Raw genomic sequence first — 13,437 nt, 5'->3', positions numbered from 1 at the left:
CAGCCGCGCCACACAATGGCCAAGTCAAAGCTCGGCTGCATGGCCTGCAGCAGCTCCGCTGGCTGCTGAGTAGGCCCTCTTTCCGGCCGCCGCATGAGACGAGCCGTCTGGCGTAGCGGGTCCCTCCCGGCCCCACATGTCATCCGACCAACAAACCCCACGCGCGCGTGTGGTCGTTCCGACGGAGGCACGAACCACGCCGCCCCCGACCCCACTCCACGCCGCGTGGGACCCACCAAACACGCGTACCCAAAGCAAAGGTCTCGATCTCACGCGGGCCACTGGGTCCGTGGGGCCGGACAGACTGCTCGGCCCCGCGTGTCAGGGACGGAGACGGCTCCCGGGCTCGGTTGTATCCGACACGGGCCGGCGCGGCCCGAGGGAAGGCCCAGATAAAATAAAAGAGCAGCGGAGCGGAGAGGAGCAGAGCAGAGCATGCTCTTCCTTTACTGCCAGCAGCCTCGCGTCCCGTCCCCGTCCGCGTCGGCGCCGCCTTTTCGTCCCCGCGTCGTCAGCGTCGCGGCTCCACTGAGCGTGCGCGTCACCGGCGGGAGGCGAGGGAGGGCCGTGGTGGCCATGGCGTCCGCCGACGCGCGCTTGGCGGGGATCGCCTCCTCCATCCGCGTCATCCCCGACTTCCCCAAGCCAGGTGGGTGGGTTCACCCCCGCTTCCGTACCCTACGCTCTGTCTCGACAGCCCTCCTGCCGGATCGCTCGCGTGGGCGGACGGGTTGCTGGATGAATGCTGAGTCGATTCGATCTGTCGCGTTACTGCATAAACTCGCGTCCCTGCTTATATTTTTACTGCTACTGTAGGAGTATTGAGTAGCACTTTTCTTGGGGAGTTGGGGTTAAATTATAAAATAAACTGATAAACTCGCGTCACTGCGTACATTTCTAGTAAAACTATAGGAGTAGAGTAGCACTTTTCTTGGGCTTTATTTGCCTTTCGCGTGCAAAGCGCGTGCTGCTCTTTGACACCTGTTTTTATTTGCCTTGGGCTCTAGTACAAACATTTCTCATGCCCTGTTACAAACAAGCACTGTAGCACCTTTGACACGACAGTACGACACGCTATTTAGTTACCACCGCTCGGTCTTGCAAAACAACAATCTAGATCTCTCTGTGTGCGGATAATTACTGTGCCTGTTCGTTCTAATTGATTATGGGCTGCTTTGTTTTTGTATAGGGATCATGTTCCAGGACATCACGACGTTGCTGCTCGACCCCAAGGCGTTCCGTGACACCATCGATCTCTTTGTTGAGCGGTACAAGGACCAGGGTATCACCGTAGTTGCTGGTAATAGTCGTTCCTTCCTTTCTGGACACTGACTATACGAGCTTTCAATACAAAACTTCAGAATCGTATAAGCAACGAAATGGGTAGTCTTATATGCTCTGTGGTCCTCATTTTCTCGTATTTGGTGCCATATTAAAACAGGTGTCGAAGCTAGAGGGTTCATTTTCGGTCCTCCTATCGCTTTAGCCATCGGTGCAAAATTTGTGCCTTTGAGGAAGCCAAAGAAGTTGCCAGGTCTGCATATCCGTCATTAACTTTGTAGCTCTGTTGTTGTTGTACCGTTACTAATGAGTTCATGGTGAATGAAATAGCTGACACTCTTTCATCTATCTACTAGGCGAGGTGATCTCCGAAGAGTATTCTTTGGAATACGGAACTGACAAAATAGAAATGCATGTTGGAGCTGTACAGGCCAACGATCTGGCTCTTGTAGTCGACGATCTTATTGCCACTGGTGGAACACTCTGTGCAGCTGTCAAACTTATTGGTGAGCTCATTTTGTGTTGTATTTTGTTACTGTGGATACAATGTCCTACCACAGTTATCTAAATCCTCTTTTATCATAAAAAAATTTTTAAATGGTGTTTTAATTTTTCTGAAGCTGCATAATTATAAATTCATGGTGACAGTTCACTTCTCTCACAGTTCTAGGTTTTGGGACAAGAAATCTAAACGATTTTTTATGAGCTTTAATTTGTTGTTACAGGGGAGGAGCTTCTCTGAAGCTAGGCTGGCCAGCCTCCTCTCCCTCTCCTCCCACCCATCCCGAATCTCCAAAAGCTGTTGAAGGATATGCTTAGTGTCACTACTTAAATCTTAATTATACACTAACACAGCCATCTTATTTTAAGTCCTGCCCCTCACCTATTTCTTCGGCAAGCTCTGCTGCTGTATATGCCTTTCAGGGAATTGTACTTTCCGGCATTCTAAGTATCATTTGACATCGTTTTCCTGTGATTTGTTGTATGATAATTTATTTACTTCATCTGTATCCCTTTTCCTTTTCAGAGCGTGTTGGAGCAAAGGTTGTTGAGTGTGCTTGTGTCATTGAATTACCAGAACTGAAGGTATATTCTTCTTTGATACATCAATTTCCCTGGTCAGCTGTAGACAATATTATGCATATACCACGTGTAGTTTGTTCATGCTCTTATTAGGAGTTTCTTTTGGAACCAAATAGACCCTGAAAACTTTGTTTTTGTAAATTTTAAGTGAGTAGGAAAGGGTAAAAAAAACAGCTAATCGAATTTTTCAAGCACAGTCAATGGCACTACCATCATAGATGCAGGAATTCTGCACTCTAAACAATCATTCTAATCTACTAGGAAAAAACTGACACTACTTATCATGAGAGTTATGTTGTGTACTATCCTAACTACAACATGTATTCAGGGCCGAGACAAGCTTGGGGACAAGCCAGTTTTTGTCCTTGTGGAAGCAGATGCTTGAGCGGAACTTGGGACTTCTGAGAGAGTTAGAGTTGGCGCTGTTGATGCTCCCTCTCTGAAAACAACAAAGTTCCCATGTTACCATGTTGGCTATTTTCTGGCTGGTGCATAATAAAGTTTTATTTCAAATTGTGATCCCCTGAATGATTTGTCAATGTAGACATGATTGCTGGTCCTTGTAAACTGTGGCTTATGTTTTGTCACAATAGTGCTAATTATTAATATCAATTAAGGATAATCCTGATTGGAGCTTGTTGTTTGTTCTAGTAATGTTAGTTTCTTCTTTTTTCAGTGCAACTATTGATGAAATAAAGTTGCCATCACAATAACTGAGTAATGTTTGGTGTATGCTTGTATGGAGATGGGCTTCTGAATTGATTTTGGCAGATCATGCTGCTGGTGGCAAGCTAAGGGCCCTGGTGGTCATGGGCTCTCAATCAGTATTTCCCCTGATGAACATGAGCGCTACTTACCCAGACTATTGATTGTATTTCTGTTTATGCAGTTTGATACACATACTCTGTATGCCTTTTGCATTTTCCTTTATCTCAACTGGCATTTAGCATGGTCTCTTGACTCTTGATTATACCAGTTTGTAGCTTGAACCTTTGGAATCCCCTTAGACAGAATTGAACATGTGAAGACTTTGCGTAACTGAGAAGGATTCTGAATCTTGACAAACTATATTTACTTCAAGCATTTTATTCTAAGCAATGCATATGCTTTCATGGCAGTGAAAGATTTGGCTATTTGCTGTCCTACCTATGCATCATTGCTACAACTGGAGTGTTCTTCCTATGTCTGTATTAAGGTGTTCTTGGTGGACTCTGCTAATAGTTATGTGACCTGAAATAGGTCTATTAGTTTGTATGCTTTATTAAAAGTATCATTATTTCCTTAAGTAAACCCTAGAGTACTGCATTATTTCCTGAAATAGGTCTTTTAGAGAACAAGGCTATCTGCCTACCAGCTTTTAGTTTTTAAATTAATTCTTGTTGCTTTCTTCTGAACAATCTGGTTAATGATGCTTTTCCTGAGTCATATTTGACATGAATATTGTTATGGATTCAGGAAATGTTTCCTCAATCATCTATTATCTTTATGTTTGACTATGAACTCTATTTGTATGATCTTTGACTTCTAGTTTGTTCCATTATCTTTTGGTAGTAAATGTGTTTACTTTGACTTATTTGCCTTGCATTAGCTGATGATGCTCATTCTAAGTGTTTTTTTTTTCTGTGTATTTATGATCAGTGGGGTGAGTGTGATCTGTTTGTTTTATTAGGTTGATCAAATATTGATATTTAGTTCTGAATGCCTATCCATCCCTGTGAAATCTCTCTCCATGTATGTTCCCTTTTTCATGTGTGTTTCTACTGGTGACCAAAATGGTGTCATTTTGATGAAACCATGCAGAAATTCTCACTTTTTACTCTCTAAGCATCATGACTCCTCCATCAGTTAAAATATAGAGGTATCTTTTGGGGATATCTTCTTTTATCTCATTTTAATGAGAAGACCAGCTGAACCTATAGGTGTATGGTAGACTTTTAACTTCATGGTTCCATTCTTTCATGTTGTTGACTTCACTTGGCTGTGTGACTAGTTATACACGTGGTTTTCATGTACTAATGTGACTTTGTTCTGGTTCCTGCAATTTTCATGTGAGGTGCATTTTTTCTTGCCCCCGCAATTTGCATCTGTTTGTTCTCTCTCAATTAGGAAGGAAGGCGAATACAAAATGAGAATGCATAGTTCCAACACAACGCTTATTCCCCACATCGTTGTTTACAAAATATAAGACACGCCAACAGGGGCGGATCCACGGCCCGGGCTGCAGCCCTGGGCGAGTTTATGTAGCCCCTTTAATATATGTGGTGTTTGGCCTAAAAAACTATGATCTTAATTAGACAAAAGGAGGCCTAGGAAGCAAGATCAGACTATTTTGAACGTGAATCAGCAGCTCAGCCCGGGGCGCTGCACGCCAATGTTAGTGATACATTCTTGCCCAAATTATCAATGCATGCTTTCTTTTTTCTCCCTGAAGTTACATAGTTAAGTCACATGAAAAGTCTGTGCGCTACTAGTTTAGTTTACTCTGTAGAGCTATTACTGGTTACCTTCACATGATTTTTGCTCGATGCCATTGTTTTTTATGTTAATTTTATAAGATACAACATTGTAGGACTTGGCTTCTGATTATGATAACATATTAGCGATTGTGTAAGTCAAATAGGTACAATCAAAGCTAAAACAATTCCTCATTAATGTTGTCAATGAGTGTGACATAAATCTTAGTTCGCTTAGTAATAATGTGTGGTGAGAAAAACAAACAAATGTATATTTGAAGTAGAAGTAATGTGTGATGAGAAAAACAAAAAAAATGTTTGAAATATCATAGCTCGATATAGTTATTTCGTGAAAGCAAACGTACTCATCATAAAATGCAGCTGTTCTTCAGGAAAGCACAACAGAGCAAGGCTATCGGCTGGCATAATGTATTGGTGCCAGTTTGTGCGATTAGTTTACAGGTTATGAACAGAATATCTTTTATGATCTCCAAAGGAGTGACGCCACAAGCAATTTGGCCTTCCCATGCTTCTTGAAGTTGAACTTTGCAAAGTCAGAAAATAAACTTAAGTGCTTAATAGGCAATGATCATATATTATGTTCTTCATTTCTATGCTATTATTGATATGTTGTTGGTTGTTTAGGTATTTTATAATTTATAATGCATACCCGTGCAGTTTGCCGCATAACATTGCAGGCATCGCTTCTTTCGTACAGCTAAAGGGTAAGAATCATGGCAATAAACAAACTCCATCTTGTTCCCTTGGAATCATTTTCCTTCCCAGCATCTTAGCTGTTGCTGTTTGACAAGGAGAGGCAAGAGGTCCCTTTTGAGGACATGCCAGAAGTACAGTTGATTTGTGCACCATGCATGGTGGATCTGAGTCATGTGCAGCTCTTAATTGCTAGATGGATGCAGATCACTTGTTTGCTGATGAGGATATCAGCAGCGGATCTCCAGCATTTTCAGATTTGTCGGGCATTGCGGAAACCTGGCACCTTATGTGGAAACCTACATTGTGGCCTCCATTTTTTTCTGAACGCAATTGTGGCCTCCATTTTGATGATGCACATGCTCTTCGATTCACAAAATGTGCCATAATCTGAATTTAAAATCTGATTGAGTTTTCTGAAGGCCTTTGGTAATCTTGCTGCGGCTGGTGCCCTGTTTGACCTTTACAAAGGTGGCATTTTATACAGCATCTTTGTATTTTGTTCAGTTTTTTCTTGTACTAGGTAGCGTGCCTGTGCGTTGCTACGAGATAACTAACAATTTATACTAAAAACATACAGATCGCACAATAAGATAACAATACTGTAAAAATTAAATACCAACGTTAAAGTGACATTTAATCCAAAAAGCAAAGTTTATGAATTTAACACAGTCACGGAGTGCACGGCGTCGCAGGCTCACAAACTCCACTTTATAGACCTTCGGCTAAGATAATATTTTATATTGGCAGGAAGAAATCTCCGATATCCATTTTTTTTCATTGTAATCCATTTTATCTGGACAATGTTTGAGGTGAGGGCACAATTACAGTTTTTAGTAGCTTTGCGATATTGTCCGAAGCTACGAGATAATTGATGTCTTGCAATGATCCTTTCATTAATTTAGTTTTATATCTATATTTAATTGTTTATTCAGTCTATTTTATAGGCACGCCGATAGATAATGGATGATAAAATTCAAGCATCCATAATTTATCTCTTTGACTTTGAGCATGAGTTTTGTTTTTATTTTTTAATTGATATATTGTCCTTTTGTTTTTATCGTAGCGTTAGCACGGGCATGCATGAAAAACGAAGATGTCTTTACACCGCAGAAATCTTTCAAAAAGATCATGCATAGATTATTCTTGTATTGAATATTTTATATATACAATCACCTCAATATTCTAATTAAACTAAAAAATTTTGAATTAGGATACGAGGTAAGACATGCAAACAGATATTTCAAAACTACCTGTAGAGTCCAAAGAACTTAATAAATAAATCATTCTGGAGGCAATATAAATTCTCTCTAATCTTTCATTTGGTGTAGTTAGTGTTACCATAGTACCCGCATGTATTCATAGAAAATAAATCGTGGACACTTTTTGGTACGATATTCCAACATAGGTCCATCGTCCTGTCAATATCCTTAAGGCAGATCACATAAAGGATGAGAGTCCCTCTATGAGATTGCTTACAAGAGATTCAAACTTATATCCGATCATGGTAACGTTGAATTGCTTTGCATCAAAAGCATCGGCAATGATAAACGGGGACATATGTTTTAGTATGCATAGTGGAGAAAAACTCAACCTTGATCTTCTCAGCAGCTTTTCTGAGCCTTTGCAGTGCTAACTTGTCCTTACTCAGATAGTCAAGAGGTGCACCATAAAATTATGCACCACTAAGAAAAGTGTCACCATTGGTTGCCTTGACCTGAAAAATGTGTCGAAATTAAGAATTACAACATCTAATTCAACATATTGGAACTGACACTCAAGTGGATACTTTATTCTACAATATATGTCTGTGTGAAATAGCCCTAAAGCTACATATATTTATACGGTGAGTATAACATACTTTGTTTTAAAATTTTATAAGAGATTTTTAAGATACGCAGTATTATCCATGCGACAGGTACTAATATTTACATATATACTCGAACCTGTGTGTACATGATTATATGGAGATACAGCAGAACTTATTCATGGATTTATTGGCTCATGAAAGAAATGGATATCGAAGAATTCTTTTGCCGATATAAAATATTATCTTAGCCATATCACGAAAAAAAGTCTATACAGTAGAGTTTGTGAGCCTACGACGCCGCGATCTCCGTGACTGTGTTAATTTCACGAACTTTGTCTTTTGAATTAAATGCCATTTTAACGTCGGTATTTAATTTAACAGTATTGTTATCTTATCGTGCGATCCGTGTGTTTTTAGTACAAAAGATTTAGTTGTTCCGTAGCAACGCACGAGCACGCTACCTAGTTGAATATAAAAGGAGAGGACTGGCTGCATTCGTACATTCGCGTGTCCTTAAACCCGGCTTGATCCGCTTATTTTTTCATCCAAAACAGTGTTTTTCTCTCACAAATTCTTCCAAGCGAACAGACCTATAATAATGTACGTCAGTTAAGGTTTTGTGAGCCGCATCACGGAAAGATCTATAAAGTAGAATTTGTGAGCCGCACGCCACCTTTTGCCGCGCACGTCGGACAGTGTCTTGGACAAGACCTTCTTCTCCGGGACGTAGTAGAAGTCGACGCGGTCCGAGTCAGGGTCGAACGGGAGCAGCAAGAGCGGCCCGAAGGTCGCGAACGGGACGGCGGCACGCCATGGGGAGCAAATGGGATTGGAAGGACGCCGCGTCGTGGCCTGACGCGAGACACTGTCCGATGGACTCGAGGAGATCATCTGGCAGGCCGGATCTCCAGTCAGGGAGAGGTAGGGACCTTCTCTTGGGATTGGGAGGCTAAGCCATGGAAGACAGATGACATCAACTATGGTTCACGCAAGAAATGGTGTCTGGTGTCTACTCTCACGATGAACCATGGATTGAGGAACGGGGATATGGGGAAAGGATTCAAAATGAACAGACCCAAGGGCAATTTCAGCAAAAACAACAAGCGAGGGCGATGGAACACGTGAGCGTGAAACCAAATGAAAGGAGAAAAAAGCTGTCCCTTGTGCAAATGCAAAGAGGGGAAGTAATTAAATGTAGGCAGATTTGGCAAGGTTCTCAGAAATACAAAGATGTTCCTTTTGTCTTAATTCTCTTTCCTTCTGTGTTAATTCTCTTTTCTTTTGCTCGTTGCCATGTATGCTGGTGCATGCAAACATGCAATGTGTATATAGATAGCACAATAATTTTTTACTTTCTATTTTGCCGTGATTCCTTTATCACATGACAGGCAATATTCAATCAAGGAGATGTTGTGGGATTGCAAACGTGGACAGACGGACGAACCAAAACAAATATCGTATCAAAAAAAATATTCACACTTTGTTTTTTCAGTCGTAGGAGATACTAATGTGGTCTAAATTGCATTTAGAACTGCATGGAATGAGACTCAAGCTAGGCACAGGCTTATCTCTATGTAAGTCTAGTTCAGAAAATTTTCACTGGATTGGCCCTTTGTTTGGAATGTAGCCTTGATCTGGACTCCTTTTCCCCCCTTTGCAAGGAGAAAATGATTGAGGCTTTGCGAGTTCCGCAGAAGGACGTCGGTACATTCTACATTGAAAGAATGAATGTATCATTCCTCTATATCAGCAGAGAGGCGTTAGCATATCTCCTTCAGTTTGTAAAGAATGTTCAGATTCCCTCCACCATGTTCGTGCAAGCCTCTCTTTGCATATCCTGTTTTCTTTATTCCATCTCCCCCAACCAGGATCACTCTTTTATTCTATTCTATCTTTTGAGGTAAACCCTGTCCTTATTCAGAGATCATAGACTTCCTGTCACAGCCCTTGATGAGGCAAATGATTAGTGAAGTGTCCCCAATCATTGAACCTCCTCCACAGCAGACAGGCCACGGCACTGTAATCTTGGATAAGTCACTGTCTTGTCTACCAGCTAGCAGTTGAAGTTTTCTGATCTTGTAATTAACCTTCAAATTCCCCAGGACATACCTTACCTTGGTTGATTCCAGTCGTTAACTTATGGCCATAAACTACTTCATCCCAACCGTGGACCTCCATTTCTTTAATCATAGTCACATTTTTTAAATTTGAAGATTATGCTCCTGCCTCTAGCAACATTTCTGAATTCTGATTTCTGAACAGTATAAAAGCACCTGCACTTTGTGCAGTAGTCTTCATCAAGCGAGCTAGCATCTCAGACACCAACACCTACACACAACACAATCACCTCTGACCTCTAGGCCTCATTGCACATCACAATGGAGGTTGGAGGGCTGATCACCGAGGTCGGTTGGACCGAGTTCGACTTCCTGTTGCGTGGTGAGGAGTCGTCGGAGGTGATGGCGCAGCTGCTAGGTGCCTTCCCCTCCCATGGGGAGGAACGCCAACATGAGCTGCTGCCTTGGTCTGATCAAGCTTCCAGTGCATACAGTGACAGTAGCCTTGTTGTGCCACCTGCATGTGAGGGCTACTATTTTTTGAGTAACTCAAACGAGGCCCTTGGGAGAAGCTCCTGCACTGCACCAGGTGCCCTGGGTTCGGTGCAGGAGGAGCATGGTGCAGCTGAGTACCTGAATGTGATTGCAAACCATTCCTTCAACGGTTATGGGAATGGTGATCCGAGCTGTGAGGATCTGGATGATCCGATGAGCGTCAGTATGCTTGGCTCAGTCAGTGCCACTACAAACAAAAGCAAGAGGAAGCACATGGTAGAAGAGCACGATGGCCAAACCCAAACGAGAGTAAGTCTTGGTGATCAGCTTTCTTTTGACCAGTGATGTTCTTCATGGATAGCTAATCGCTCAGATTTCTAATGCAAATGCTGGCTGTTTGAAATCGTGTAAATGCAGGGCCGGAAATGCGCGCGGAATGTTGGTGAAGCTAAGCGTGCCAAGAAGGCCAAGAAGAGTGGAGACGAAGACTCCAGCATGGCCATCCCAAATGGAAGCCCGACCAGCTGCTGCACTTCTGACAGCGATTCAAATGCCTCTCTGGAGTCTGCAGATGCAGATGCTGATGCTCGTCGTCCCAAAGGCAAGGGCCGGGCAGGCCGTGGCGCCACGACTGAACCCCAGAGCATCTATGCAAGGGTACTTACTGCATATGATCATCCTCCTGTTCTGTTGATGAAATGATGATGCATCGATCACTCCTCGTTGTAACTGAACCTGACATGGACCGTTGCTGCTCTTTTCTTTGGTTTTGCAGAAGAGGAGGGAAAGGATCAACGAGAGGCTGAAGATCCTGCAGAACCTGGTGCCCAACGGGACCAAGGTGGACATCAGCACCATGCTTGAGGAGGCAGTCCACTACGTGAAGTTCCTGCAGCTCCAGATCAGGGTGAGGATCTGCGTGCAGAATCTGATTTCATCTCATCTCAGTGCCGCGTCGTCAACTCATCCCGCTAACAGCTCCTTGTTCTTCTTATGATCCTGTAGCTCCTGAGCTCTGACGACACGTGGATGTATGCGCCCATCGCGTACAACGGGATGAACATCGGGATCGATCTCAACATGGACAGATGATCGATCGGCGCGTCTCTCACCTGACTGACACTCATCAATGTGCTTGCTTGTTGCAGTCATCAGTCTGCAAGTTTTTTTACACAGCGCGGTTCGTCAGCAGTCGCTGAGGGATCGATCATACTGGATAGATACACAAGCAAGTCGTAGCACGCCCAGTTTCCTGCTGCGACACTTACATCAAGAACCGTTTTTTTGTTTTGTTTTGTTTTATTCCCAAAATTGGAGACGTTTTCTTTTCTTTTCAAAAGAAGAAAAGACACCTTTTGTCAAGACCTTGAGACTTGTACAAGTTTGAAATTGTTCTCTTCGGAGAGGGATTGACGCTTTGCTCAAATCTCTCCTCTTCGTGCTGCCTGCAGTTTAAACGTTTCAACTTGACACGAGATTCATTTTGATTTTCTATCCAACATTTCCGTCCAATTTATCAACAATCTGTAGGCCATGAATCATCATGATGGAACATGGGCCAGGACCACACAAATTAAGGATCATATCATCATGGGCTTATTTGGGACCTTATTTGGGCCATCCCAGCTCCAGATGGGCCCAAAATGAAGCCCAAAATAGGAGATATATTTAGATTCAGTTAGATTGAGTTATTTTATAATTCCAGGAAAGCCTCATGTATAAAGGCTTTATAGTTTGTATTAGGGAGAACTTATCGAGTGAAGAACTTTCCTAGGGTGGGGGGTTCTCCTTTGATCGACACGCCTTGGATCTCCGGCGGTTGTTCGGTCGATATCCCCTCCGCTCTAATCCCAATTCTCGTGTTTCTCTGTTGTCTCCCCTGCGTTCTCTCCACTGCAATCGTTCTCCCCACTGCCAGTGCCATACCACAAACAAGTAAAATAGTGAAGCAGCAGTTTAGAAGAAGTCATTAAATAAAAAAATTGAAATTTCTAGACAATGAACAAAGTAGTGTATTTTTTTTTTCTGAATTGACAACGTAACAACCAAATCCATTTATTTCTATATTCAATTATTTTTAGCATATACAAAAGTACTAATATGCAAGATAAAATGTAAACACAACAAAATCATGTAATTCATTCACTGTTTATCTGTATCTTGTTTCATATTAGTCCTAGCTCCTATAACCAAACAAAGCATAACATTTCCTGAAGCACGTGTAGAAACCCAAAAACGATATACATGTTGAAGACTAAATGACTAAAATAACTATTAAGAACCCAGTGCAAAAATCCAAGAAGATGATACTAGATGTAGTAACTAGCCAATAATGTATATTCAAAACTACATAAAAGTATATGAAATCTAAGCTAAAGCAAATGGTAGGCAGGTTACAATTTCTACTATCATCAGTATAACACTATGATCCATCTTTTGTTTTTCAGAGGGGAACATTTATTCTTGTTATCACCTATTGGGGATGAAAATGCCAATTACAACCAATGAAACTGTGCAGCATTGTTCAAACATTATTTCCACATAACGCTCTCACCCATTGTAAGTTCTGAATCTTGATACGCCGATTCAAACCACTTCAAGTCAGCAGACCACATCAAACCAAAAAACAAGAGGTGTTCCTGAGTTTTTTAATGCTATCAGAACAACAGAAGTGCGACCTATTCTCATTCCAATGCCGTTGTCAGTAGTCTTGCTCCTGCTGTCCTGCATTCCGCTACGGTGCATCAACATTTGGGTGTCGCAACTCCAATGCCACTGAATTTGAAGGGAACTAGTAAAATCGGTGATACAGTTACGCACAAGGCAACATATTGTGGTTCTGCAAGTGTTGAAATAGTTAAATATTTATAACAAGATCAGTGTATTGGTAGACAACAGAAAAAATTGTAATGTCTGGAATGTGAACCAAAGTTTCACAACTGAATGTTCTGAATGTGCAGTTTAGATCCAAGACATTCAGTAACAAGATCAGAGTATACGAATCCAATAATTTATGTATTCGGAGAAAAAGACTGTACTCGCGAGCTTGTGTAGACCCATTGTGGTTATTGTCACTACCTTAAATATTGCATTCAAACTCGATATTCTTTCTGTTGCAACGAGGTTACTGATAGAAACTGATCAAGTCAGAGTTGTTCAAGGGGTGTTTGTTGAGATGTGAGGATACTGGAGGCATGAAACTAGGCGACATCCCCACCTCTAGTAGCTCTTTCCGGCAAACCCAGTTCATTCTGCACTACACAAAATGAGCATAACAATCTAGTAAGTACGCGATGCCTGATGTTGGAGACCATGGTGAATCAAAAGTGAGCAGCATTACTGCTGTCAGCCCGAATTAGTTAGCTATATATACTACTAGCTGTAATGCTAAACAAAATACCTAAGAAACTGCATGCAAAGCTCACCTGTTGACTCGGTGGTGAAGACAACAATATCCATCGTTTGCTCGCTGAGAGAAAGGTTGACGACTAGAGTTGTGATTCATCCATGTAAGTCGGCCCCCTCACGCACATTGTGATGTTGT

At 42.0% G+C, this 13,437-nt stretch overlaps 2 protein-coding genes across 2 annotated transcripts; both read left to right on the top strand.

Annotated features, from left to right (window-relative positions):
- The first annotated feature begins 399 nt into the window (after positions 1-399).
- LOC136507906 (adenine phosphoribosyltransferase 1-like) lies at positions 400-3,000 on the top strand. The gene is made up of 6 exons (XM_066502501.1): positions 400-649; positions 1,190-1,300; positions 1,442-1,534; positions 1,638-1,787; positions 2,309-2,367; positions 2,693-3,000. The coding sequence occupies exons 1-6, from the start codon at positions 436-438 to the stop codon at positions 2,747-2,749; spliced, it is 684 nt and encodes a 227-aa protein (XP_066358598.1). The 5' UTR covers positions 400-435; the 3' UTR covers positions 2,750-3,000.
- Positions 3,001-9,719: 6,719 nt separating this feature from the next.
- On the top strand, positions 9,720-10,985 carry LOC136506434 (transcription factor RSL3-like). Its single transcript, XM_066501368.1, has 4 exons — positions 9,720-10,202; positions 10,311-10,550; positions 10,669-10,800; positions 10,899-10,985. The coding sequence occupies exons 1-4, from the start codon at positions 9,720-9,722 to the stop codon at positions 10,983-10,985; spliced, it is 942 nt and encodes a 313-aa protein (XP_066357465.1).
- The last annotated feature ends 2,452 nt before the right edge of the window (positions 10,986-13,437 follow it).

Source organism: Miscanthus floridulus, chromosome 15 (genome assembly GCF_019320115.1).
Source record: "Miscanthus floridulus cultivar M001 chromosome 15, ASM1932011v1, whole genome shotgun sequence".
Classification (NCBI taxonomy): Eukaryota; Viridiplantae; Streptophyta; class Magnoliopsida; order Poales; family Poaceae; genus Miscanthus; species Miscanthus floridulus.
The sequence above is the reverse complement of the archived record's forward strand: the minus strand, read 5'-3'. Positions and strand labels throughout refer to the sequence as shown.

Excerpts from the sequence above, each read along its gene's own strand:
- LOC136507906 (XM_066502501.1), top strand. The coding sequence starts at position 436 with ATGCTCTTCCTTTACTGCCAGCAGCCTCGCGTCCCGTCCCCGTCCGCG. Across the intron at positions 1,535-1,637 it reads GAAGCCAAAGAAGTTGCCAG|GCGAGGTGATCTCCGAAGAG; the intron begins GTCTGCATATCC and ends TCTATCTACTAG. Across the intron at positions 2,368-2,692 it reads TTGAATTACCAGAACTGAAG|GGCCGAGACAAGCTTGGGGA; the intron begins GTATATTCTTCT and ends ACATGTATTCAG.
- LOC136506434 (XM_066501368.1), top strand. The coding sequence starts at position 9,720 with ATGGAGGTTGGAGGGCTGATCACCGAGGTCGGTTGGACCGAGTTCGAC. Across the intron at positions 10,551-10,668 it reads CCCAGAGCATCTATGCAAGG|AAGAGGAGGGAAAGGATCAA; the intron begins GTACTTACTGCA and ends TTGGTTTTGCAG. Across the intron at positions 10,801-10,898 it reads TCCTGCAGCTCCAGATCAGG|CTCCTGAGCTCTGACGACAC; the intron begins GTGAGGATCTGC and ends ATGATCCTGTAG.